Consider the following 24,074-nt stretch of genomic DNA (forward strand, 5'->3'; position numbering starts at 1 on the left):
GTAAAATGGGATAAAGATATGACTGATGGTCCTGAAGCTTTAAATTGAAGAAATACAAACGAAATACCATTTAGATGTACAGATAGTACTCATTTACGGTGGCTCCAGTACAGAGTAATAAATAGAGTCCTTCCTGTTGAAAAATATCTTTTCAAGAATGGATATAAACAGTCCCCAGCGTGTAAATGTAAAGAATTAGATTGTGATATCAGCCACCTATTCTGGTATTGTAAACATGTCAACTCTTTATGGACTGATATTCAACATTGGATAAATAATGTCGCAGAAACTAGAATATCTTTCAATATAGAAAATGTTATTTTGAGATTTCCTACTAAAATGTAAAACAGACAACAAATGAAAATATAACAATTTTATTATTTCTAAATCTTACAACACAACACAAACAGATTGTCTGTATGGAATATCACATAACATACAGCAAAGTGATCAGTGAAGTAACAGATTTGTAACACAATGTCATGGAATACAAGATGAGTTACTTGCGGTTTACATCCAATCACTCACTAACTCATCAATTAAGTCTCTCAAGGCTATATTCATTGAATGTCCTTCATCATGTACAAAAATGCTTGGGTCAAATCTTTAATTTCTGCAAAGAATCATTCAAACACACAGTCATATACAGCCATTCTGATTAATTGGTACTGGATGACCTGGTCATCAACAATCAATAACCAAGTCATCAATGATCAATGACCTGGTCATCAACGATCAAGGACCTGGTCATCAACAATAGATAACCAAGTCATCAACAATCAATGACCTGTTCATCGACAATCAATGACCTAGTCATCAATCAATGACGATCAATGACCTGGTCATCAATGAATCGATCAATAACCTGGTCATCAACAATCAATGACCTAGTCATCAACAATCAATGACCTAGTCATCAACAATCAATGACCTAGTCATCAACGATCAATGACCTGATCATCAACAATCCATGCCCTGGTCATCAAACAATCAATGCCCTATAGTATGAGCTAGCTGGAGGGACTGTTGTGAGAAGTGTCGGACCTCCGTGCACAGTTCAGGATCCTTTCACCCCTCTGATCATGGATTCCAACTGGTCCCACTGCTCCTTGGTCACCTGTACCAGCGGGCTGAACATCCCTGACGAGGCCGGGTACTCACCCCCATTCAGTCTCACCACCTGCAACAGGGTTCGTACAGATTACCAGCCACCAAATTTAAGGCGTTTCATGGGTCTTTAGGCCCAATCAACAATTTTAACTGAAGAAACTGACTGACTGAGTTTGGTTTTACGCCGCTTTTAGCAATATTCCAGCAATATCACTACGGGGGACACCAGAAATGGGCTTCACTCATTGTACCCATGTGGGGATTCGAACCCGGGTCTTCGGCGTGACGAGCCAACGCTTTAACCACTAGGCTACCCCACCGCCCCTTAACTGTAGAAACACATCTAACACATAAGTAGTAGAATACACAAAAGGTTGGTCAAATGTGGGACCGACCATCAGAGGGAAATTACTCTTAGCTACATCACTGTACTGGAAAAGTTTTGCTTCCTCATGGAGATTAATTACCACACATTGGCATTGTAAGGTATTTTTAATGCATTAGTTTCCTGTAACTTGGCAAGTCGGAAGGGCAAATCACTTACAAATAAGGTTTTTTCAAGGTTTAAATGAATTTGGGGCCTTTTTAGGGTAAAACACTTAGATTTCAGGATTTTTCATGCCCGTGTGAACACTGCTCCACCATACAGCAACCCTACAAGTGGTCAGTGTCTCCACCATACAGCAACCCTACAAGTGGTCAGTGTCTCTACCATACAGCAACCCTACAAGTGGTCAGTGTCTCCACCATACAGCAACCCTACAAGTGGTCAGTGTCTCCACCATACAGCAACCCTACAAGTGGTCAGTGTCTCCACCATACAGCAACCCTACAAGTGGTCAGTGTCTCCACCATACAGCAACCCTACAAGTGGTCAGTGTCTCCACCATACAGCAACCCTACAAGTGGTCAGTGTCTCCACCATACAGCAACCCTACAAGTGGTCAGTGTCTCCACCATACAGCAACCCTACAAGTGGTCAGTGTCCCCACCATACAGCAACCCTACAAGTGGTCAGTGTCTCCACCATACAGCAACCCTACAAGTGGTCAACCCTAGTGTCTCCACCATACAGCAACCCTACAAGTGGTCAGTGTCTCCACCATACTGCAACCCTACAAGTGGTCAGTGTCTCCACCATACAGCAACCCTACAAGTGGTCAGTGTCTCCACCATACAGCAACCCTACAAGTGGTCAGTGTCTCCACCATACAGCAACCCTACAAGTGGTCAGTGTCTCCACCATACAGCAACCCTACAAGTGGTCAGTGAGTTACCTGTCCAGTGATCCAGCTGGCATAGTCGCTGACCAGGTATGCAGCCAAGTTGGCTAGTTCAGGCACTTGCCCAAGGCGTCCAGCAGGGATACGATGCACAAACTTCTGTACAAACTGACCAGTCGGGTCAAGGCGACTGAATGCTCCCTGAAACACAAAGTTTGGTTGTCTTCTTATATATGACTGAAAAAACACATTAACATTGCACCAACAACTTATGTTATTTCTTTCTTTATGGGGGCAGTGGGGTAGCCCAGTGGTTAAAGCATTTGCTCGTCACTCAACTTACCGGGTTCGATTCCCACATGGGTACAATGTGTGAAGCCCGTATCTGGTGTCCCCCACCGTGATATTGCTGGAATATTCCTAAAAGACCTCAAACTCAGCCAGAAATCTGGGAATCATCTTCCAGTCCAACATGTCCCTAGATGAATATGTCAAGTCCCTCTGCAAGTCATGTTTCTTTCACATCTACAACATCGGCAAGATCCGCAACTTTCTAGACACCGAGACAACAAAGCTCCTAATCCAAACACTTGTAATCTCAAAGCTGGACTATTGCAACTCACTCTTTTTTTGCAACACGGCATCTTCAACACTTTCTAAATTGCAGAAAATTCAAAGCGCGAGCAGCTCGTGTGGTCTCTCTAACCCATCAGCCATGACCATATATATCGCCAGTTCTGAAATCCCTTCACTGGCTTCCAGTGTAAATTACAGGATCTACTTCAAGATTCTGCTACTGACTCATAACTGCCTCTCACGATGACCAGTCCTGTGACTACCTTCGGCCAGCTTGTACATCTGCATGTAACCACCAGAGCTCTTAGATCAAAGATGCGTTAAAGACTAACACAGCCAAGCACTAAAACATCAATGGGTGATAGAGCCTTTTCTGTAGCAGCACCAGCTCTGTGGAACAATCTTCCAGTCACCCTCAAGACGAACTGAGTCACATTCACAATTCAAGAACTTGCTCAAAACCTACTGCTTCAAGATGGCTTCTGAATAGAACTCTTTTCACACTTATTGTGTTTTTAACGATGTTATGCAGCGCCGTTGAGCATCTATGATGGAAACTAGGCTATATACAAAAGCCAATTATTATTATTATTATTATTAAAGGGGCATAAACCACACTCACTCACTCTTTTCAGATTTTACAGTCAAACCTCCTTTTGGTTAGGTCAGCAAAATGAAACATAATGAAGAAAGCGATTCAGATTTGTTGTTAACATCCTGTTTTGTGAACAAAATATGCTTCATTTCCAGTGGCGGTGTATGCACATGTCGAGTAGCTAACGTCAGGCGTAACACACCTCGTCGGGCTTAGCAGTGCCCTCCTCTTACACGTCATGCACAACGTCCGGGTAAAGCCAAAAAGGCGTTATACGCCCGGCTTAACGGATTCACGTCAAAGGCAGCGTGGTATTTTTACAGATTTTCGAGCGTTTTTAAACCACGGTAAAGTAGCGAGAAACAACCCGCAGTACATCCCTTTCAGCCGTAATCATGGAAAGCCAAAGAAAACCGAGAAAACCCAACTTTACCGATGGATCCTGATGGAGAAATAACATGGACTTTCAAAATGGGCTTCACCATAAATGTTGCCATTTTTGACACATTACGAAATCCGCGATTCACAGCGTTATTTGGTGTATGTTTTGAAATGTTCAAATCGGATAATTACTACTCAGAAGTATTGAATTTCAAAATAGCATATTAATGATCACTGATATCAGGTTTTCATGAAATCACTGCAATGATAATTCTGAAATACACTTACGAGCGCCCGAAAGTCGCTTTCCGTCATATTGGATAATGTTTACAAAATCCGCGCTTCGCGGAGGCGGTATTGAGGCGCTATTGCATCATTATATATCACATTCAGCTGCGACAAATGCATCACTGAATTCCCCATACATTTAAGAATCAAATTACAAATGGTCTTTGTCACCAATATCAACTGTCTTGATAAAATGAAGCGAAAGATATTGGGTGTGAAAGTCCAAACAAGCGCTGTGCTGGAAAGTAGCAAGCTTGTAAAGAAAAGAAAAGTTCGATTTTACACTACTTAGCATTTTCTGAAATTTTCCTCGACATTCAGCCCGTCTATTCATTGCTTGCAATGGCTCATTAGCTTTAGAATATGCATGGAAAGAGTATGCAGAGGCAAGAAATGGGAAATTAAAACAGATACAATGCAATCATTTGATATTTCATAAGAAATTATCGCCGAGTTTCCGTGCAGCGTGATCGCCATGACTGGCCTTAAAATCAATGCAGAGCGACAAAGGTAATTATCAGCATTTCTGGCTTCTTCTCTTACTTACAATGAAAGCGATAAAACATATAACAATACACATATAGTCAGAATAATTCTGATTACTTATATCTCATATTTATGTACAAAGCGATCCCTGAATCAAGGGAAGGGTCCACATAAAATCCTCTGTACCCTTGTCAGTGAGGCCGCCATTTTATAAGAAGTCAGTTGGCAGTAGTGATGTCATACGTCAACATTGTTGTACATGTTAGGCAATTTCTTTGAGGTGAAGGTCGGTTGAACAAGAGTACACACAATCGCCCTATCCTTCCGATTACACTTTCAGTATTATGATGTATATTTTTGCATATCGTTCAGATATTTTTTTTCATCAAACTAATTTCAGTATATACATTTAGCCTTGTTCAATACCATATTATAACGTGGATATAGGGTAGGCGTTTTATTCTTTATAAGTTTTGATTGTTTGAATAATATTTACATAAGAAATTGACACATTTAGTGTAGTACACCATATTTCAAACCTTTACACAAGTATTAGAAGATCACACGTAGCCATAACTGCAAAATATTTGGGTGTTGTGAAATATTATTTTTGATTTACGCTAAATTGGTGCCAAACAGGTGGCTTGTGTTGCTCAAAATAAGATCACATGAGTCAAACCGTCCTAATTGTTGATATATTCAGGACACTATTTAATTGGTAAAATCATTCATTTTATGTTTTGCTAAAGAGAGTTAAATTCTGACATAGAAGCTTCTAGACCTTTTATACAATTAATGGCATTTAGGTAAGATACTAATCAGCAAACCAATGTCGTCTTTTTTCTGACTTCTCGCGAAAATGCATAAAACAAGCCATGATGTCAACTAAAATGTTGTATTATTATCAGCAATTTCAGTACATTTGAAGATATGGCTAGTACTCTGAGTAATAACGATGCAAAATTAGTCAAAATACATCTACACAAACAGGAGAATATGGGAATCTAAGAACTAACTTACATATCGGATAGGGCCATCCAAATCGCTATTCTGCTTTCTCAAGTAAGTACATTGCCATCTTTTCTTATAGATTATGAAACTACCAAAACGCGTATCCGCTCACATTGGGGAACTTTGTAATGGAATAGGTTGGTTCACCGTGGAACACAACATAACGGAATATAGCATCCGTGATCCACAACAACTTTTCTCCAAGTGATCTGAGTTACATTGACCTAGTGTTAAGCATAGCCGGAGTTATATGCCCCTTATCTTTATATCGCGGTATGACCTCTCTGTCGTCGGGTTGACGTCATAGAAGAAAATCCATTTTTGACACTTATTGCAGTCATTTGTAATGTTGAGCGTGTAACGTTATGCATTAGCACATAAACCCAATTCATATACACTTATATCGCTTCAGATATCAGGCTGTATTTTATTTGCTCACACTTTCTGTAAAGATGCCAAATTAAAAATCAGAGCAGAGTGCTTTTATCGGTGCCACGACAAAAGCTGAGAAATTGACAGTTTTTAACGCCGTAACAAAATGTTAGACAACATTCTCAAACCGCCCGAGGAAGTCTTACTTATATTTATACCAAACGGATAGGAAATTAAATATCGACATTTCTGTGTAATTTTATAGCCGTGATGCAGATCCAGGACCACCAGAGCTGCTAATTCTCGCTACAACGTTCACTTTTTCAAACCTTTTGAAAATGTGCGCCTGATAAAAACTCGGCATCCAGTGCCGCCATTTCAGGGCTACATGCAGCTACGCGCCAGCTGGGTAGGTGGCGTAAATATAGAAGCCTTCGACTGGCGTAACTTTAACTACATCTAATATGTGCATACCGGTTTCACGTTACGTCCGAGGTAGCACATTTTACTTTACGCCGGACTAGAATTTCGCCCGACATGTGGATACGGCCACAGGTGAGTTATTTTCACTACTCATTCAGCGTGTGAAATAGTTTCCAAATTTTGCTAGCCAATCCGATTAGCTTGCCTGAAAGCTACAAGCCCAGAAAATAATTCACTAAGCCCAAAATTTGAATGTAGAAACTAAGCAAAAGATTACAAAAAGGTAAAACACCATCATTTATCAGGCCGTAATCTTGCATGATTCAAAAGTGTATTATAACTTGACAAGTCGGAGACAGTGATATATTTTAAATATTACCCCATGAAAAATCACTAGCCAGTCGGGCCAGTGACTGTGGTGATTTACTGGCCCGACTGTTTTTTTACTAGCCAAGGGCTGGCGGGCCAAAGGCTATTTTGCACACTGTACTCATTACTGTTCATTTGGCACAATGTATAACCAATTATTCCAAAAGGTTCCACCCAAGAGTAAAGCAAACACTGCAACTCGAATGAGTGAGTGGGTGGTGAATTTGATGGTTTGGTGGGTGGGACAATGAGCAGGTATGGTTGGGCGGTTGGACGAGTGGTTTGGTTTTGAGTGGTTTAGGTGTGTGAAAGAGTTTTGTTTAATGCTACAGCAGCCATATCTCATGAACAACATCTACAATAGCCATGTCATACTGCGAATCTATACAAATTCTGGAAGCTGGAGGGGTAGCCTACAGGAAGTATTTCTTATCTCAACAATCACTTGGGTTTGATTCCCATTTCTTTGTGTCACCCATGGGATATTTCTGGAATATTATTACCACAAAGGTCTAAAATAATTTCCGAATCAGTCATCAGCCAAGTCACAGAGTTTGACTAGCTAATCTATTACGTCATCTCTCGCTACCAGCTCGGAAGACATTTTAACTGACAGGGTCTAAACAGGTGAAAAGCTGTGAACTTACCTTTGTCTCAATAGCTCCTGGAGACAGGCAGTTGAATCTGAATCCATATCTTGCCCATTCAGCAGCGAGAGATCTGTGGAACACAACACAAGAGAAATTGGTTCAAGAACTTTTGTTTTTCGCAGAAAACTCAAACATGCTCTTTAAATGGAGGTGTTGAATATCCACATGATGACCAAATGGTCAGGTGTACTGACATTTGAAAACTGTCATTAACGTATGTCTTCTTTATCTATTGTTGTCATTGTTATTGTTTTTGCAGTTATTTATTACAATGTTCAATGTATCAAGCTTGTTTATTGTTTTCAGAAAACTGACTGACTGAGTTTGGTTTTACGCCGCTTTTAGCAATATTCCAGCAATATTACGGCGGGGGACACCAGAAATGGGCTTCACTCATTGTACCCATGTGGGGATTCGAACCTGGGTCTTCGGCGTGACGAGCCAACGCTTTATCCACTAGACTACCCCACCGCCCTTTCAGAAAACACACAATCTATTATCAAAGGCTTATGTACTTGTACTGTTGTTTTATATTTTTAAATTTCTTTATTATAAGAATCCTTTTGCAAGTACACAGGCGAGGCGGTGGGGTAGGAAGTGGGGCAGAAGTGGCAGGAGCAGGTTAGGGCAGGGTTGTTACATTAGCTGAACTGGCTACACCAATAAGAATTTTACTGGGGCTTTGGCTTGGTGGTTCAAGTTGCAAACTGAGTGAGTGAGTGAGTGAGTTGAGTTTCACGCCACTTTTAGCAATATTCCAGCAATATCACAACAGGGCACACCAGAAATGGTCGTCTCACATTGTGCCCATATGGGGAATCTAACCTGGGTCTTCAGCATGGTTGCATACTGAAACCTCATGTTAAAATATCAACTTACTTTGTGAGTGCTTCAACGCCTGACTTGGCAGCAGCGCTTGGTGCAACAAAACCAGAACCTGTCTCTGCATAATCGGTGGATATGGACAAAAAGGCAGCACCTGCAAGAGTGTTCTCATCATCAGCATCTTTTCCCACCCTGCATCTTTTCTGAATCTTAGGTCGGACAAATAATCTTTTATTTTCTCACTTTACCACTAGCAGAGTGAAAAAAAAACACAACTAGAAAATAATATATTTAAATTATACTGTATTGGTCTATTATGCTATCTTTTGGATATGAAAATAAAGAGGTACAATACAATGTGTATAATTTTACATTATTGCATTGAATACAATGTTAACATTCATTGATAGAATACCTCGTAATTAAGGAAATTAAGAACTTTACAAACATCACCATTTTCAACAAAATAAAAATTCTCCCAATTTTCTTTCTGAGAGCCCTTATTTGGAATCCTAGAAAAATCCCTGAAAATACTTGATGTCTCAAAACATTATCTGGGGACCTGTTAACCACAGCGGCAATGTTGCTTTACCTTTCCCTGCCTCTATCAGACGCTTCCCTGCTTGCAATGTGACGTTGGCTGTGCCATTCAGAACAATATCAACCACAGTCTTCCATGCATTGTTTGATAATCTCTCCGTAGGCGAGATGAAGTTTCCAGCAGCATTGTTGACAATGATCGTGGGTAGGTCAAACTCAGATGTGATGTTGTCCAGGGCTTGTTTTACAGCATCCTCACTCCTCACATCTGCAGATATCGGAAGAACCTGGTACACAAATGAAATAATAATAATAATAATAATAATAATGCTGAATATTTATAACGTGCCTTTCCAGGCTTCATATCCTGCTCAAAGCTCACAATCAGATCATTATTACCCCAGATAACCCCATGCTGCCTGTGAGGCGCTAGAACGTTAATAGTCACATGTCACATCCCACCAGGTACCCATTTTCTGCTGGGTGAACAGAGGCAATTTTCAACAAACTCACTAATGATGGAGTTGAAACATATTAATTTTAAATGTGGTTCCGACAATGTAGCATTGTTAATTCACTGACACCATTACAGCCTAGATATACCGTTATGCGGGGAAATTTTAGAGGTATCTAATTTTTCGAGGTTTTCGAGGTTAGAAGCGCAACCTCGAAAATATTATATCCATGAATTTTTCGAACTTCAAACCTTTGGGTTAGATTTCCTATCGATAAGCATTTCAACTGCTAGCAACCAATGACTTCCTGACATGTGTATTAACTCTTTAATGCCTGTCTACAACTAATCTTATCGTTCAGTGACCCTGAACGGCCTGAATGAACAAACAACAGAAATCGCGGTGTCCGAGATTATTTAATTGTGTTGTAATTGTTGGTCCAGAATAACATGCATTATAAAATATAGGTAATTCACTCCAGTGTATTACATGTGAAGTCAAACCAACTGTCAATACACTCGATGTCACTCTCTGGCCAAACCGGACCATCGGCGATGCCAGGTTTGATGAATCGCATCTTTAAAGGGGAGTTGTTTACACAAACATCCTGGGGCTGTAAAGGCATCCGTGCTGTTGGTCAGTTTCGCTTAAAGAGGTCAACTTGTCAGCTTTCTAACAACAACATAGTTTCAGCAGAGACCCATCATACATGCTTATAGTTAGTTGTTAAAACAACAATATCGTCTGAGAAAAATGGGCGTCATGTTTGAACACTGCCCGACCAGAGTGTTTCATGGGTAATTTATCACAACAAAGGAACAAAGGGTTGTGTTTATTACTATTATTTCTGCCATGGACTGGTATACTGGTAGTTATAACAGTCAGGCGGCAGTTATCACTGGCTACTTGTCGATAGTTCACTGAGTATTAATCCGGTAAAGTCATGTTTCTGGGCACTTTCTTCTAACCTCGAAATTAAAATTGTCTAAAATATTTATATATTTTAGGCCCCAAACTCTCGAAATTTAAATCACCTCGAAAAGCTGTGGGGTCTCAAACCTCGAAATTTTAAATTACCTCGAAAATTTCCGGTATACGGTACATGCCAGATGCAAGGTTGAACCATCAGTAGCTTTTTCAGATATCTTTAATAAAGTACTAAGTACTTCTTATTCATTGCAGATAAAGTCACGAAACATACACATATAAAGAGGGGTATGCTCATGAGAGTTATCTCCCTTAGCAGTTGAAAAAATTATTGTTCTGGAATTCATTTAATAGTATGGAAAAGTAACTAAAGTAACCTTGAACCAAAATCTTCACTTTTAGCAACGTTGATAGATAACGTTGTTGATATTACTGCTATAGTTCACTTCACTAACATTAAGTGAGTGAGTGAGTGAGTGTGTGAGTTTAGTTTTGCGCGCGCTCAGCAATATTCCAGCTATATGGCGGTCTGTAAATAATCGAGTATGGACCAGACAATCCAGTGATCAACAGCATGAGCATCGATCTGCGCGAAGTGGGGAACCGATGACATGTGTCAACCAAGTCAGAGAGCCTGGACCACCCGATCCGTTAGTCCACTTAACTAACATTAAGAATTTTGTTTGTTGACACAATGAGAAATATTCCAGCTATATGATGGCACTAAGCAAATAATCAAATTTGCACCAGAAGAGATCAAGACCATTGATCTATGCAAATGAGACACAACGACATGCATCAACCAAGTCATCAGGCCTGACAAACCAGCAGTCTGTAAATAATTGAGTCTGGACCAGACAATCCAGTGATCAACAGCATGAGCATCGATCTACACAATTGGGATGCGATGACTTGCATCAACCAAGTCATCAGGCCTGACAACCGGCAGTCTGTAAATAATTGAGTCTGGACCAGACAATCCAGTGATCAACAGCATGAGCATCGATCTACACAATTGGGATGCGATGACTTGCATCAACCAAGTCATCAGGCCTGACAACCGGCAGTCTGTAAATAATTGAGTCTGGACCAGACAATCCAGTGATCAACAGCATGAGCATCGATCTACACAATTGGGATACTGATGACTTGCATCAACCAAGTCATCAGGCCTGACAACCGGCAGTCTGTAAATAATTGAGTCTGGACCAGACAATCCAGTGATCAACAGCATGAGCATCGATCTACACAATTGGGATACGATGACTTGCATCAACCATGTCATCCGGCCTGACAACCGGCAGTCTGTAAATAATTGAGTCTGGACCAGACAATCCAGTGATCAACAGCATGAGCATCGATCTACACAATTGGGATACGATGACTTGTATCAACCAAGTCATCAGGCCTGACAACCGGCGTCTGTAAATAATTGAGTCTGGACCAGACAATCCAGTGATCAACAGCATGAGCATCTATCTACGCAATTGGGATATGATGACATGTTTCAATCAAGTCAGCAAGCCAGACCACCGGATCCCGTTAGGCGCCTCTTACAACAAGCATGAGTTAATGAAGACCAGTTCTATCCCGGATCTTCACAGGTATTATTTTTAAGAAGTCGGCTGGTATGATTATACATTTGCTGTATAAAAATATGTGTCAAGTGACAACAGTCCTGTTTTAACACATCAGTAAATCTACTGAGAAAATAAAGGCACAAACAACAAAACATAGATTAAACATCAAATAGTCAACAATAGAGTGTTAAATTAGAAACAATCAGTGTGCTCATCAATTTTTTTACCAAAGTTTGAATTTGACATCAGTTAAACTGAAAACGGGTATCGTTGAATCTTCCTTTAAACTATAACATCACTGACTGTAACATTGTCAGAGATTTATATTGGAACTAAGGGTTTTACTTAAAAGCAAAATTATTTATCTATTTACTTACTAACCTATAAAAATAAGATGAACATTTTATCCATATGTGGTCAAAACATTTCAAAAAGTCAAATTCTAATAGTTTTACATTGAGAAAAACTGTTAGTGATTTACATATTTACCTCCATATTAAAGCATGTAGTTTGCATCATATGTTATAAAAGTTCATCTAGTGCAATAGACTGCTTACTAACCTCATTCCTTATTCAGTTGGAAAGTTGGACTAAATCACAAGATTTTCCAAATATCATACAAAACATTACACTGAATACAGATCAGGGACATCCTTAGTGAAAATATTGTTTGCATTTATCATGCATTTACATAACAATTATTCCTCAATTAGTTACCTTATTTCCAGTTATGCCAGTTATTTCTGTTGCTGTTTGTTGCAGTGGCTCCATTTTTCTGGAAATCCATTACCACAAAACATGTTAAAGTATTAAGTGTGAGTGAGTCTTGTTTTATGCTGCAATATTCCAGCAATATTCCAGCAATATCACCATGGGGACACTAGAAATATAAATTATTATGAACAAGCACTACATATAAACAATAACACAATAGGTACAAAATGAGACAAATTTCTGTGCTGACATCACAAGCACAATGATGAGTAGTGTCCAACATAAAACAGCAAAGTTCCAAATCAAACTCTCGATATATTTCCTCCGAACAGCACATTCCACTCATAGTCGGAACACAAGCAGTCAGAAAATGAGTGAGTGAGTTTAGTTTTAGGCCGCACTCAGCAATATTCCAGCTATATGGCGGCGGTCTGTAAATAATCGAGTCTGAACCAGACAATCCAGTGATCAACAGCACAAGCAACGATCTGGGAACAGATGACATGTGTCAACCAAGTCAGCGAGCCTGACCACCCTATCCCGTTAGTCGCCTCTTACGACAAGCATGGGTTACTTAAGGCCAATATTATGGGTCAGTCAGAAAATGAGACAACCAGAGTGTGAGTATGGTTTTACGACGCTTTTAGCACTATTCCAGCAACGGCGGGGAACACCAGAAATGGGCTTCACACATTGTACCCATGTGGGGAATCAAACCTGGGTCTTCGACATGACGAGTGAATGCTTTAACAACTGGGCTACCCCTGCTCCTTAAAGAAGAGAGTAGAAATACATACAGAATATGGCCAAGAAAATAAGCTTTGTGCTTTCTAAAACACAACAATAGATATATCATCAGCACAAAATACAGTCGAGCACCGTAGTCTCCATATTCATGGGACAAGAAAAAATATATCGTGTTATCCAAACTTCGAGACATCTGACGAGGGCATATCATCACATATCACTATGAAAGAAAACAAAACAAAAGTTACCAGCATGCTTTGATTCAAAACTATAATCCGTTATCAGTAGTGTTTAGTCGTAACAGTGAGTACTTCCTCATTAATTCCTTCTGAATTAATCCTAATTAAATAACAAACACTGACACATTCAACTAGTCTGTCTCACAGTCCCTGAACCATAATATTTTATTTATAATGCTTAGACCTCTCTGCAATGCTAAAGCCCTAAATGAAGCAAGTCTAGATTTCCTCAGGTTCTGAATCTCTGGTCTCACTGGGGCTCCTTTTCAATGTAAATGGGTTTATTTGCTACTATCAAAATTATATGTATTCAGGGACTAAACGTTAGTCTAACCTTCAACTCAAATAGCCCTAATTAGTTTTCACTACCGCATCCCTTTTATTAATTCTGCACCATGTGTTAACGTGTGGAAACAACCTCAGTTCAGAGGGATTTACTTGCCCATGAAAGGTAAGTGAATATCGAGTTTGTTTGTAAATATTGAGTTAAAAGGGTAATTTTGCTTGTTGGGACCATGAAATTATATCGAGATATCCGAAATATTGAGACATCCTTATTGAGTTAAAAGAGCTTGAATAATGATACATTATGAAGGATTTAGCCGGGACCGAGATGTTATATCGAGACAACCGAGATATTGAGTTATCAGAGTTTGACACACAGTGCTCGACTGTAGTGTCCCGTGGTTGTAAACTGAGTTAGAGGTGTTGGCAACTGACCAAAAATATCAGCTTTGTGCTTTCAAAAATACAAGAATTTATCATTTATCTGCATAAAAATATTGTTCCTTGGTTGTAAATTGAGTTAGTAGTTTCAGCAACTCACCTGCCTGAAATGGCCACTCTGGCGCCAAGTTGAGACAAACACAATGCCATGCCCTTTCCCAGACCGGTTCCTCCACCTGTGATGAATGCAGTCTTGCCTTCAAATGTACCTGGAGGCAACATAGGAGTGGAGACAGGCGGGAAGTGTTTTGCATGTTCCAAGGGCTTGTAACTGCTGTGGCGAACATGCCTGCATTTACCCTAGAAAAGTAAGAAAATGTTCTGTACTTTACCTGAAGGACTGACAAAAAGCTTAATTGTGGATAAATATGTTTGACAATATAGTATGTATGACGTCTTGAATAAAACAAGATCATGTTCATAAACCAAACCCTGCTACTCTGCAAATCCTATTCTCAGTAGAAATCAAACAGGCATTCAGAACATGGCATTTCTTTCTTCATTCTGGAGTGAGTGAGTCAGTCAGTTTAGTTTTACGCCACACTCAGCAATATTCCAGCTATATGGCGGCGGTCTGTAAATAATCCAGTCTGGACCAGACAATCCAGTGATCAACCCCATGAGCATCGATCTGCGCAATTGGGAACCAATGACATGTGTCAACCAAGTCAGCAAGTCTGACCACCCGATCCCGTTAGTCGCCTCTTACGACAAGCATAGTCGCCTTTTGTGGCAAGCATGTGTTGCTGAAGACCTATTCTACCCCGGATCTTCACGAGTCTCTTCATTCTGGAATTGCACACATATCTCTAATGATGGATGTGGCAAAGAAAAATTACAAAGTAACATTTGATCCAAACAAACGTTCACCACAGCCAGTAATGTCATTGAGCTAAAACACTAAAGATCTGCGGACTGTGCTATTCATATTGAAATGACAGTTAAAGATCTAAGTAAAATTAGGAAAGTAGAAACATAAAATTGGGCATATCTATATTGATTTGTTTTGATCACGAGCTGAAAGCTTAGCTGTCAGTCCAAATTATAACCCATTCTAAATTTAATCACAAAGTGTGAATGTCAAGCATGTGTTTTAGCATTTCAGTGGGAATAGTCAGCTCAGTTCTGTTAGTGTCATGTGGATGACGAATCTCAATTTACCAGCTTCATCTGACACAGTGACAGACTAAGAAGGGAGTTCATCTAATTTGCAAACTTTTAAAAACAAGACCACTTTGCCCTCTTCTTTAATAGGCTCAAAACTTTTTAAACTTTGTAGATTGTTCATCACAAGATATAGCTAACCTTCTGTGGTGGTTTCTAATCGTGAGGGCCGTAAAGGGTGCTTGATAGGGGTAGAGTACAAAGGTCGAGTTTGGCGTAACATTCCACAGCCCAATTGCCAAATCGCAGAGGCACAACCTACAGCTAGCCGAGAGCCGCATAAGCTGCTCCCGGTACAATGCATGGTGAGAGTCACTGCTGATCCGGAGATTGAACAAGTGCTATTACAGGTGCATGATAATTTCGGTGCGATATCGTTGAATCGCTAATACCACGAAATCAGGTGACGGTACTGAATCGGTTATGCAATGACAGCCGTCAAGAATTTGATATATTCATCACATGTCTATGGTTATTTAAAACCCTCCCGAATCCAATCACTTTCCTTCGCAACAGTCGAACAACTGCAATTTTTAACCGTACGTTTTGGTACACTGCCCTTATCACCGGTCTCCAACACTTATCCATGAGCGCAGACATTTTGAAATAGCCCGGATGAATACACGGGGGAGATTCCATTTACAATACTCACAGAGATTGCTTAGTTGCAATAAAAACGCACTCATGTCCCATATGGGCTGTCAAAAATAATTCACCACATATGAATTAGTTTGTTTTTCACTTTTCTGATACTTTATTAGCAATCAAACGCTTTTGAACATTATCAAAATTTGGTTACGTTTGGTATTGACTGGTCCCTGTGATTAAGGTAAAGGACGCATAATATAAAGTTAACCTGCAAAAGAGAGAGATAGTGCTGACCTTTGTAACGACACAGGACAAGATGATACGGAGCTTCCTAACAAAAAGGCCAGTGGTACGTTGACTCAACTGCTTAGTCATGTAACTGCCACTGTGTTATTATCCAGTATTTTAAAATAATTATTCAACAATTGTCGGCGGTTTTACCACGAGATCCGAGGTCGAGCTAAGTTGAAGGTTAGGGTCATTATTTGGAACAGTTTCCATAAACAGTGTTAGTGAGCTGTGAGACAGACACTTAGAGCATACATGTATGGAACTAAATATGCTGTAAGGCCTTCAGAGATCACATTTGTCGGTTCAGTAAGACCAGAATCTATCTCACCATTTCCAATTCAACCCCTAAGAGAAAGACAACTTTATACCTTTATATACCGTATATTGGATCTGTAATATACACCAGTGTAAGTAAAATAAGTGTTTCCACTTAAAATCATACATTTGATAAATAGTCTCATTTGGTGAGGGAAATAGGTGGCACAGAGGTCAGGTTGTGGGTGGAATAGAAATAAGGCGCCTATAGTTCGAATCCCTGAGTTATTTGTTTATGTTTTTAGGTTTGACAGCACCATTCCCAGTGTGTGAGAGTTTTGGTAAATAACTAATACATGCAATACATCCTCCTACATGAGGGACCCGTGAAGATCCGGGGTAGAATAGGTCTTCAGCAACCCATGTGCTTGCCATAAAAGGCGACTATGCTTGTCGTAAGAAGCGACTAATGGGATCGGGTGGTCAGTTTCGCTGACTTGGTTGACACATGTCATCGGTTCCCAATTGCGGAGATCGATGCTCATGCTGTTGATCACTGGATTGTCTGGTCCAGACTCGATTATTTACAGACTGCCGTCATATAGCTGGGATATTGCGGAGTGCGGCGTAAAACTAAACTCACTCACTCACTCCTACATGAGGACCGCCTCCATGGTGTAGTGGTTAGAGCTGGTCCGCTCGGAGAGCGGAAGGTCGCTGGTTCGATCCCCGACCGCGTCATACCAAAAGACGTTAAAATATGGTACTTGTTGGTCCCTGCCTGGCGCTCGGCATTAATGGTTACAAGGACTGGTCGGCTCGGAGTCAATATAATGCGTCTGAGTTGGGTATTCATGCTTCACAGCGGCATGGTATCTCAGTGGGCTAGCACTATAAAACCAGCTTAAGTCTGGGCTAGTACAAGCAGACGCACATACACATACACACACGTGCACGTCGTCATATGAGCGAAATATTCTCAAGCTCGATGTTAACCCAATTTCACCTAACCTCACCTCCTCCTACATGAAGTTGTCATGCCATTATTGCAACTGAAATACTGTTCAAAACAACATAAGCCTAAACTCTCTCACATACAGTAAACAATAATACAATGAAATAACAGTGCCTCTGAATTACTTTACCAGACATTTCTTCTTTCATGATCTCTCACAATTTGTTTTTCATAGATATGGAGATTTGCGGTATCAAGTCATCCCCGATGTTGTCTGAATACTGAGGCTCCACCCGAGCTGACACGAGGAGAGAAAAATCTCATAGATGCTCTCAGGGTTAAGTTCCCTGGGTCGACCTCAGTACAGGTTGCCGATATATCAGGTAGGTTAGTCTTGTCAAAATGGTTACATTGTAACTATGCAAATTTCATTGCCTAAAATTTATTAAATTTATTGATTGTTGTTTAACGTTGCACTCAGCAATATTCCAACTATATTGCGGGAGTCTGCAAGTAATTGAACCTGGACCAGACAATCCAGTGATGAACAGCATGAGCATCATTCTATGCAATTGGGATACAATGACATGTGTCAACCAAGTCAGTGAGCCTGACTACCCGATCTTAAGACAAGCATGGGTTGCTGAAGACCAATTCTAACCCGGATCTTCACGGATGGCTTCAAACAATAACAATAATTGAGCCAGTATTGGTGGAGTTGTGTTCAATCAACATGATCAATGCTGCATTATATCACTAAAACTCACTCCATTTTGTTATTCACTCAGTTTGTGTACATGTGTCCGTGGTATCAGATAGTTGTGCAGGGGTGGAAATAACTTTAAAATTGCTATCACTTCCCTGACAATTTTTCCACTACACCGGCCAATTTCTGTTGTTGATTTTTTAAATAAACAACATAATTAACATTGGAAAGTCAACTGGACACCGGTACAGCGTGATATACAAATTTGCTTGCCCGACAGAAAAAAACACTGGACTGGGCCGTCGGGCAATGGGTTATTTCCACCCATGTTGTGTTATTTTTTTATTGCTATACACAAATATTGCACTCAATGATATTTTAGTTTGTCAAAGTATTTATTTTAGGCTTTAGCCAATTTCTGGTGTCCTCCAATGTGATATTGCTGGAATATTGCAGCGTAAAACTTAACTCATTCACTCACTATTGAATTTCTTGAATTGCTAACAGTATGAAGATGCATTCCATAAAGCTAATATAAAATGCTAATGGCTTAAAGTTCTTGACTGAACAGTTTGTTACCTTGTGGCTTTCTGTGTAAACCTGTACATTTGTTTATTTTTTGTGACTTTTCAGAAATGTTTTGCCTATTGTATTGTAGGTGTCTTGCTATCTTAGCTTAAGAGACATACTATCTTTAAGTGAGACATAATGACAGGTTTTATATTTGTAAAACCTGCACAGGGTTTGTACATTCTGATTGTAAGACAAAGTTCTGCAGTTAAATTGTATAAACAGCATGTTTGATATGCATCTAATGATGATTATGTTACCAAAGTTTGTTATTGGTTTTGAATGTACCCTGACATATGATTAGTATTTATTTTCTAACTGAGCCATGGGGACAGGTGATGTTCAGTCTTACAGGTGACTTGCTTCAGTCAGCCGTCGTCAAGTATGTTTCAGCCAGAGACCATATACCGATATGTATATGGTCTCTGGTTTCAGCGCATGATTATGATATTGTTTCACAATAAGGTATCCCAGTTGTTGTTATAAATTGTTTTTATTCATTTTTTCTGGTATTTCTTGCATTTTTAAGGTGTGTAACTGTAAGTTAGTTAAAACACTGTTTAATCTTTTCACCAACATTTTCAACTGAAATCCAAATCTTTAAAAAGTACACTTAACCAATTTGCATGACTCAATTTAAGGAACTTGACTTATATTGCAGCAAGTCCATTTTGATTTGACAACTGAATTGAACTATATTTCTCTCAAGGCTACATACATAGCATGATGAGCTCGAGGGTTTACAGAGGTCACTACATAAAGTAATGGCGACATGAAGTCTATTTAATATTGCTTATTATACAGTGACTAAAGGTTAACAATTTAATCAAATCTGAGACATATTTACTTTGAAATAAATATATCATTTTAATACAGATAGTCTCTTGATGTACAGTGTTGGTAGTAGTTTCTTTTCTCAGATCGTTGAAATAATTACAACAGGTGGCACAAATCTAAACCAGGTTGCAGCCTGGTCCTGTAAATGCATTGAAATTAGGGCTGACCTGTGTATTGGCAAATAAATTATATTGCTATATATTACGATTCTGGTACCTGTGTTTTGATATATATTGCGACATAAATTGGGAGCCTAAGTGTTTGACAGTGAGTGACATCGTTTGTACATGCAGAGCCTATTTTCCACACACTAAAGCCATAAAATATACTTAATGGTTTTGATAACAGAAATTTCGAATTCAGATTTGATTTTTAGGGATTGTAACTTTCTTTTTTATATAAAATGTATTGTATGTAAATTATGCTGTGTTGTCAATTAATTACAATGGAAAACTTCAGTGTGAATGAAAGTCTGTAAATTTTAACTTTAACCATATAGATAATCACAAAACTTCATACATACTTTATTGCCCAATATACCAGTTCTGAGAAAAAATCTTAGCAATACGTATCGTGATACCTGTATACCAGTAATACCATGCAGTCCTAACTGAAATTGAAAGATATTCTTCTCCCAGTGTCACATAAATTAATGCCACACTGCTACAGAACATAATGGGAACATACACATAATGTTGGGGTTCCCACAGTTGGATGACTCAAACACTGGAAATTATGACAAATTACTCGTAGCACAGGTATTAATGATGTAATTTGGAAATACACTTAAGAAGCATTGAGCGTGTTCTGAGGTTGAGCTTGTCTGTGAACAAGTGAGAGTTGAATATAAATTTGAATTCATTTTTACATAGCCTTGCATTTATTCATAATAGGTTGAATTGGTGCATGTGGTGTATAACTAACTCAAGCCTTGATGTATGCTCATAGATTCTACCATTCTCTTCCCACAGAGGTTACTTGTCATTTCTTCCTACGAACCTCTGTTCTAATATGGCCCTTTCATGGTGCGAGTGTTCAGGATTCGTGATTGGTTGCAATCAGATTTAGTTGTGCAATCAGCGACGTTGTTTCAAAAGTGATCATTCGCAAGGCCTCGGTTATTTCCGTATGGTTCAGGAAAACTAGAACCTCTTTCCCTGTGCGATGCGCAAACGTTTCTTATAGACAAAACTCAGTCATGTAAATGGCGGATCAATGGCGTCTCCATCGCCCTCGTTGACAACGGACAAGCTAGCCATTAAATGTCTTGTGTGTCACATCAACACACGTTCCTGGCAGAGGAGGGATATTTGTGACCCAACATTTGCTTGTATTAGTCAAGTTGATGTAACACGTGTTCTGATCGGACAGAAAGAAGGGAGATAATTCGTGTTGCGATTTTATGCTGCTAGGGGATTTTATGAGAACCGGGAAATATGACCGTATTAGAACAGAGGTTGGTAGGAAGAAATGACAAGTAACCTCTGTGGGAAGAGAATGAGATTCTACCAGTGAAGCTCTGGATTAGATTTGGTCTTCAACAACCCATGTTTGTCGTAAGAGAGGACTAATGGGATCAGGTGGTCTGGCTCACTGATTTGGTTGACACGTCATCATATCTCAATTGCGTAGATCGATGCTCATGCTGTTGATCACTAGATTGTCTGGTCCAGTGTGCACTGAGTGCAGCATTAAACAACAAACAAACCAAGCTAATGGATTCTGCATTTTGAAATAGCTATGTGGTCAGATACAGTTTTAAGTTTTGTCCTCAACAGGTGGGTGTGGAGCTATGTATCAGATATCGATAGAAGCCAGTGAGTTCACAGGAAAGTCCACACTGCAACAACAGAGGATGGTGTACAAGGTAAGTCTGCAAATTGTCAGTACATGCATGCATGGGCACGGTAGGCAAGCTGGCTAAAGCGCCAGGCTGGTGATTCAGCAAGCTTGAGATATCGGGATCGAGTCCACCTGTGACCGTGTCTAAAAACTTGGAGTCAGCTTTGTGTGCAGACTCTTTCAGTGTTGTAACATCCCCTAGTGTACAGTACACAACCCTGTGCACTTAAAAGAACCCACGAATCCGTTGGTATATGACCAGATGGTGGCCACATGTATATGTGCAAACACCTAGTTGCGGGTACAGCAATGTGCAGTAAACTTGAACAAAGTACTGTGACTATGTGTCCCAGTCCACCCAGCTGTGAATGGGTACCTCAAAAGGATGAGAAAGCCGCAATAACTCGGTGCACCTAGTGGCTGCAAGAGTTGTATGATCCCCAGGGAGTTGAGATTGATATTACGATGTGCCGTTGAGAGTGACATCCAATGATCGAGGGAAAATACCAGCGCCTTGAACATGTACTAGTTACGTACGTGGATATGTGTGCTATATAAATATCCTATAATAATAATGCACGCACGCGCGCACGCGCGCACGCGCACGCACGCACGCACACACACACACACACATTTGTATAGCGCCAATATCCAGCTCAGTTGCTCAAAGGCGCTTTGTAAAGTGACATTCTATCATTTCCTGGTCGTGACATACTTGTATGATAGTACAACTCTGACTATATCATGAGAATTAGTCTGTCTCACAGCCCTAAACCACATTGTTTTCCCTACTGCCTAGCCCACCCTGCAATGCCAAAGCCCTAAATGAAGCAAGTCTAGATTTCCTCAGGTTCTGAATCTCCCATCTCACTGGGGCTCCTTTTCAATTTAAATGGGTTTGTTTGTTACTATCAAAAATATATATCGGGTTAGAATTGGTCTTCAGTAACCCATGTTTGTCATAAGAGGTGCCTAATGGGATTGGGTGGTCAGGCTCTCTGACTTGATTTACACGTCATTGTATCCCATTTGTGTAGAACGATGCTCATGCTGTTGATCACTGTATTGTCTGGTCCAGATTGGATTGTATACAGACTACTGTTGGGAATTGGTTAAAATCTCATAATTGATGATTGGTCCGTTACAACCGATCAATCATCGAAAATAATTGGTTAGCATCATTTATCAAATGTTCCTGTTGTCTTTGTAAAAAATAAAGAAAAACATGTAGTAATTTGTGGGGTTTTTTTGCAAATTAAACAAAATCCATTTGCAAATTTTGCATATTTAAAGGATTATTAGTATGTTAGGAACACAGATTTCCTGGTTCTTTAAGATAAATTCAATCATGACTTGGTACGAGCTTGTGCTTATGAAACGTAAATTTAATGACACAGACAAAAGCAACCTTGTGAAAAATATTGTTGATGCAAACAAGTGTTCCAAGATTGGTTGCGTTCGATTATGAGAAAACATGTTCGATTGCTTGGTCGTTTAGTCACTGCGACCAATCTTCGATTATTTCAATTAATCGGACCTCCACTAATACAGACCGCCGCCATATAGCTGGAATATTGCTGAATGCAGCGTCAAACAACAAACCAAAGCAACATTATCATTGCAAATTGAAAACAGTCAGGCAACATTAAATTGTTGAAAGTTATTTGTGAAATCCTTCTGGGTTTATTCATAAGTGGTCTCGAAAATGAACTGGAAATATGTTTAAGGCCTAACATGTAACTTCTTTGAGTGGCGTTTTAGAAGCTGGGAAGTACAAAATTGACAAACTTTATGGATAAGAACTTCTTTGTTACGAAAGTGCGACATTTCGATACAGATTCTTGTACCATTGGACATGATCTAACACATGATCTAACAGTAACACATGAAAACTCTCCCATAATGTTTTCACAAATATTCTTTATTTTGTTTTGTTCCAGGCTCTGTCAGAAGAAATAAAGGAAATGCATGGACTGCAGATAAAGACCAAGCCGTCAAACTCTTCATAGAGATGTTGTGTACAGTTGTTTGTTATATATGTACAGACTCTTGCCTTATGTTAACAGACTGTGGCTTAGGTTGTACAGACTGCGGCATATAGAGAAATGAGATTTGGATCTGAAATCGAACATTTAATGTTTTATTCTTTGGAGTTGGATCAGAAAAAAAACAAATGAATCTCTAAACATATTATGGGAAAAATGGCAAATTTATAATATTTTGTGTGATATTGTTTGTTACACAGCTCTTTGCCAGGTAGTATGGCATGGTACTGCCCGCTTTAATCTGTATTTACTTCGACCTCTTCAGATATTTTAGATGCCAACCATATATTAGTGTTTTCTGGAACCATTTTCATCTGTTCCTCTTCAATTTCTCTTTATTTCTCTTTTATTTATGACGTGGTGTGGGACGTAAATCATTTTGCCACAATTGTTGTGACAGTGGAACATTAGAGACTGATATTCAGAGGGGCATAACTCTCGTGGACTTAAAGCTATTGTTTTAAGTAGCTTGTTATTTAAAATAATACCATTATTCAGGACAGTCTGTTTCCACTTCATAGATAAAAAATAGCATATTCTCAAAACAATTTGATGAAGAGATTTCTTTGTGATAATAATAGTTG

The 24,074-nt window shown here is 39.5% G+C and overlaps 2 protein-coding genes across 7 annotated transcripts; one reads left to right on the top strand and one right to left on the bottom strand.

The window, feature by feature from the left end:
* Positions 1 to 358: 358 nt before the first annotated feature.
* LOC124284549 (2,4-dienoyl-CoA reductase [(3E)-enoyl-CoA-producing], mitochondrial-like) lies at positions 359 to 16,065 on the bottom strand. Of its 5 annotated transcripts, none has more exons than XM_046720658.1 (9): positions 15,945 to 16,065; positions 14,338 to 14,537; positions 12,529 to 12,586; positions 8,902 to 9,136; positions 8,364 to 8,463; positions 7,482 to 7,554; positions 2,388 to 2,534; positions 866 to 1,180; positions 359 to 677 (listed from the first exon to the last, which is right to left on the bottom strand). In XM_046720658.1, exons 1-8 carry the CDS (start codon positions 16,038 to 16,040, stop codon positions 1,058 to 1,060), a joined length of 1,032 nt encoding a protein of 343 aa, XP_046576614.1. In that variant the 5' UTR covers positions 16,041 to 16,065; the 3' UTR covers positions 359 to 677; positions 866 to 1,057. The 5 variants fall into 5 exon arrangements, with proteins under 5 accessions (XP_046576614.1, XP_046576597.1, XP_046576589.1 ...); XM_046720641.1 differs by having other exon boundaries at positions 359 to 787; XM_046720633.1 differs by having other exon boundaries at positions 359 to 809.
* Positions 16,066 to 16,216: 151 nt separating this feature from the next.
* On the top strand, positions 16,217 to 23,663 carry LOC124284578 (bolA-like protein 3). 2 transcript variants are annotated; one of them, XM_046720674.1, is made up of 4 exons: positions 16,217 to 16,338; positions 17,726 to 17,873; positions 21,382 to 21,470; positions 23,386 to 23,663. In XM_046720674.1, the coding sequence occupies exons 1-4, from the start codon at positions 16,306 to 16,308 to the stop codon at positions 23,452 to 23,454; spliced, it is 339 nt and encodes a 112-aa protein (XP_046576630.1). In that variant the 5' UTR covers positions 16,217 to 16,305; the 3' UTR covers positions 23,455 to 23,663. The 2 variants fall into 2 exon arrangements, with proteins under 2 accessions (XP_046576630.1, XP_046576639.1); XM_046720683.1 differs by lacking the exon at positions 16,217 to 16,338 and adding an exon at positions 16,518 to 16,553.
* Positions 23,664 to 24,074: the final 411 nt, after the last annotated feature.

Source organism: Haliotis rubra, unplaced genomic scaffold (genome assembly GCF_003918875.1).
Source record: "Haliotis rubra isolate DU_JTF1 unplaced genomic scaffold, ASM391887v1 Scf11, whole genome shotgun sequence".
NCBI classification, from domain to species: domain Eukaryota; kingdom Metazoa; phylum Mollusca; class Gastropoda; order Lepetellida; family Haliotidae; genus Haliotis; species Haliotis rubra.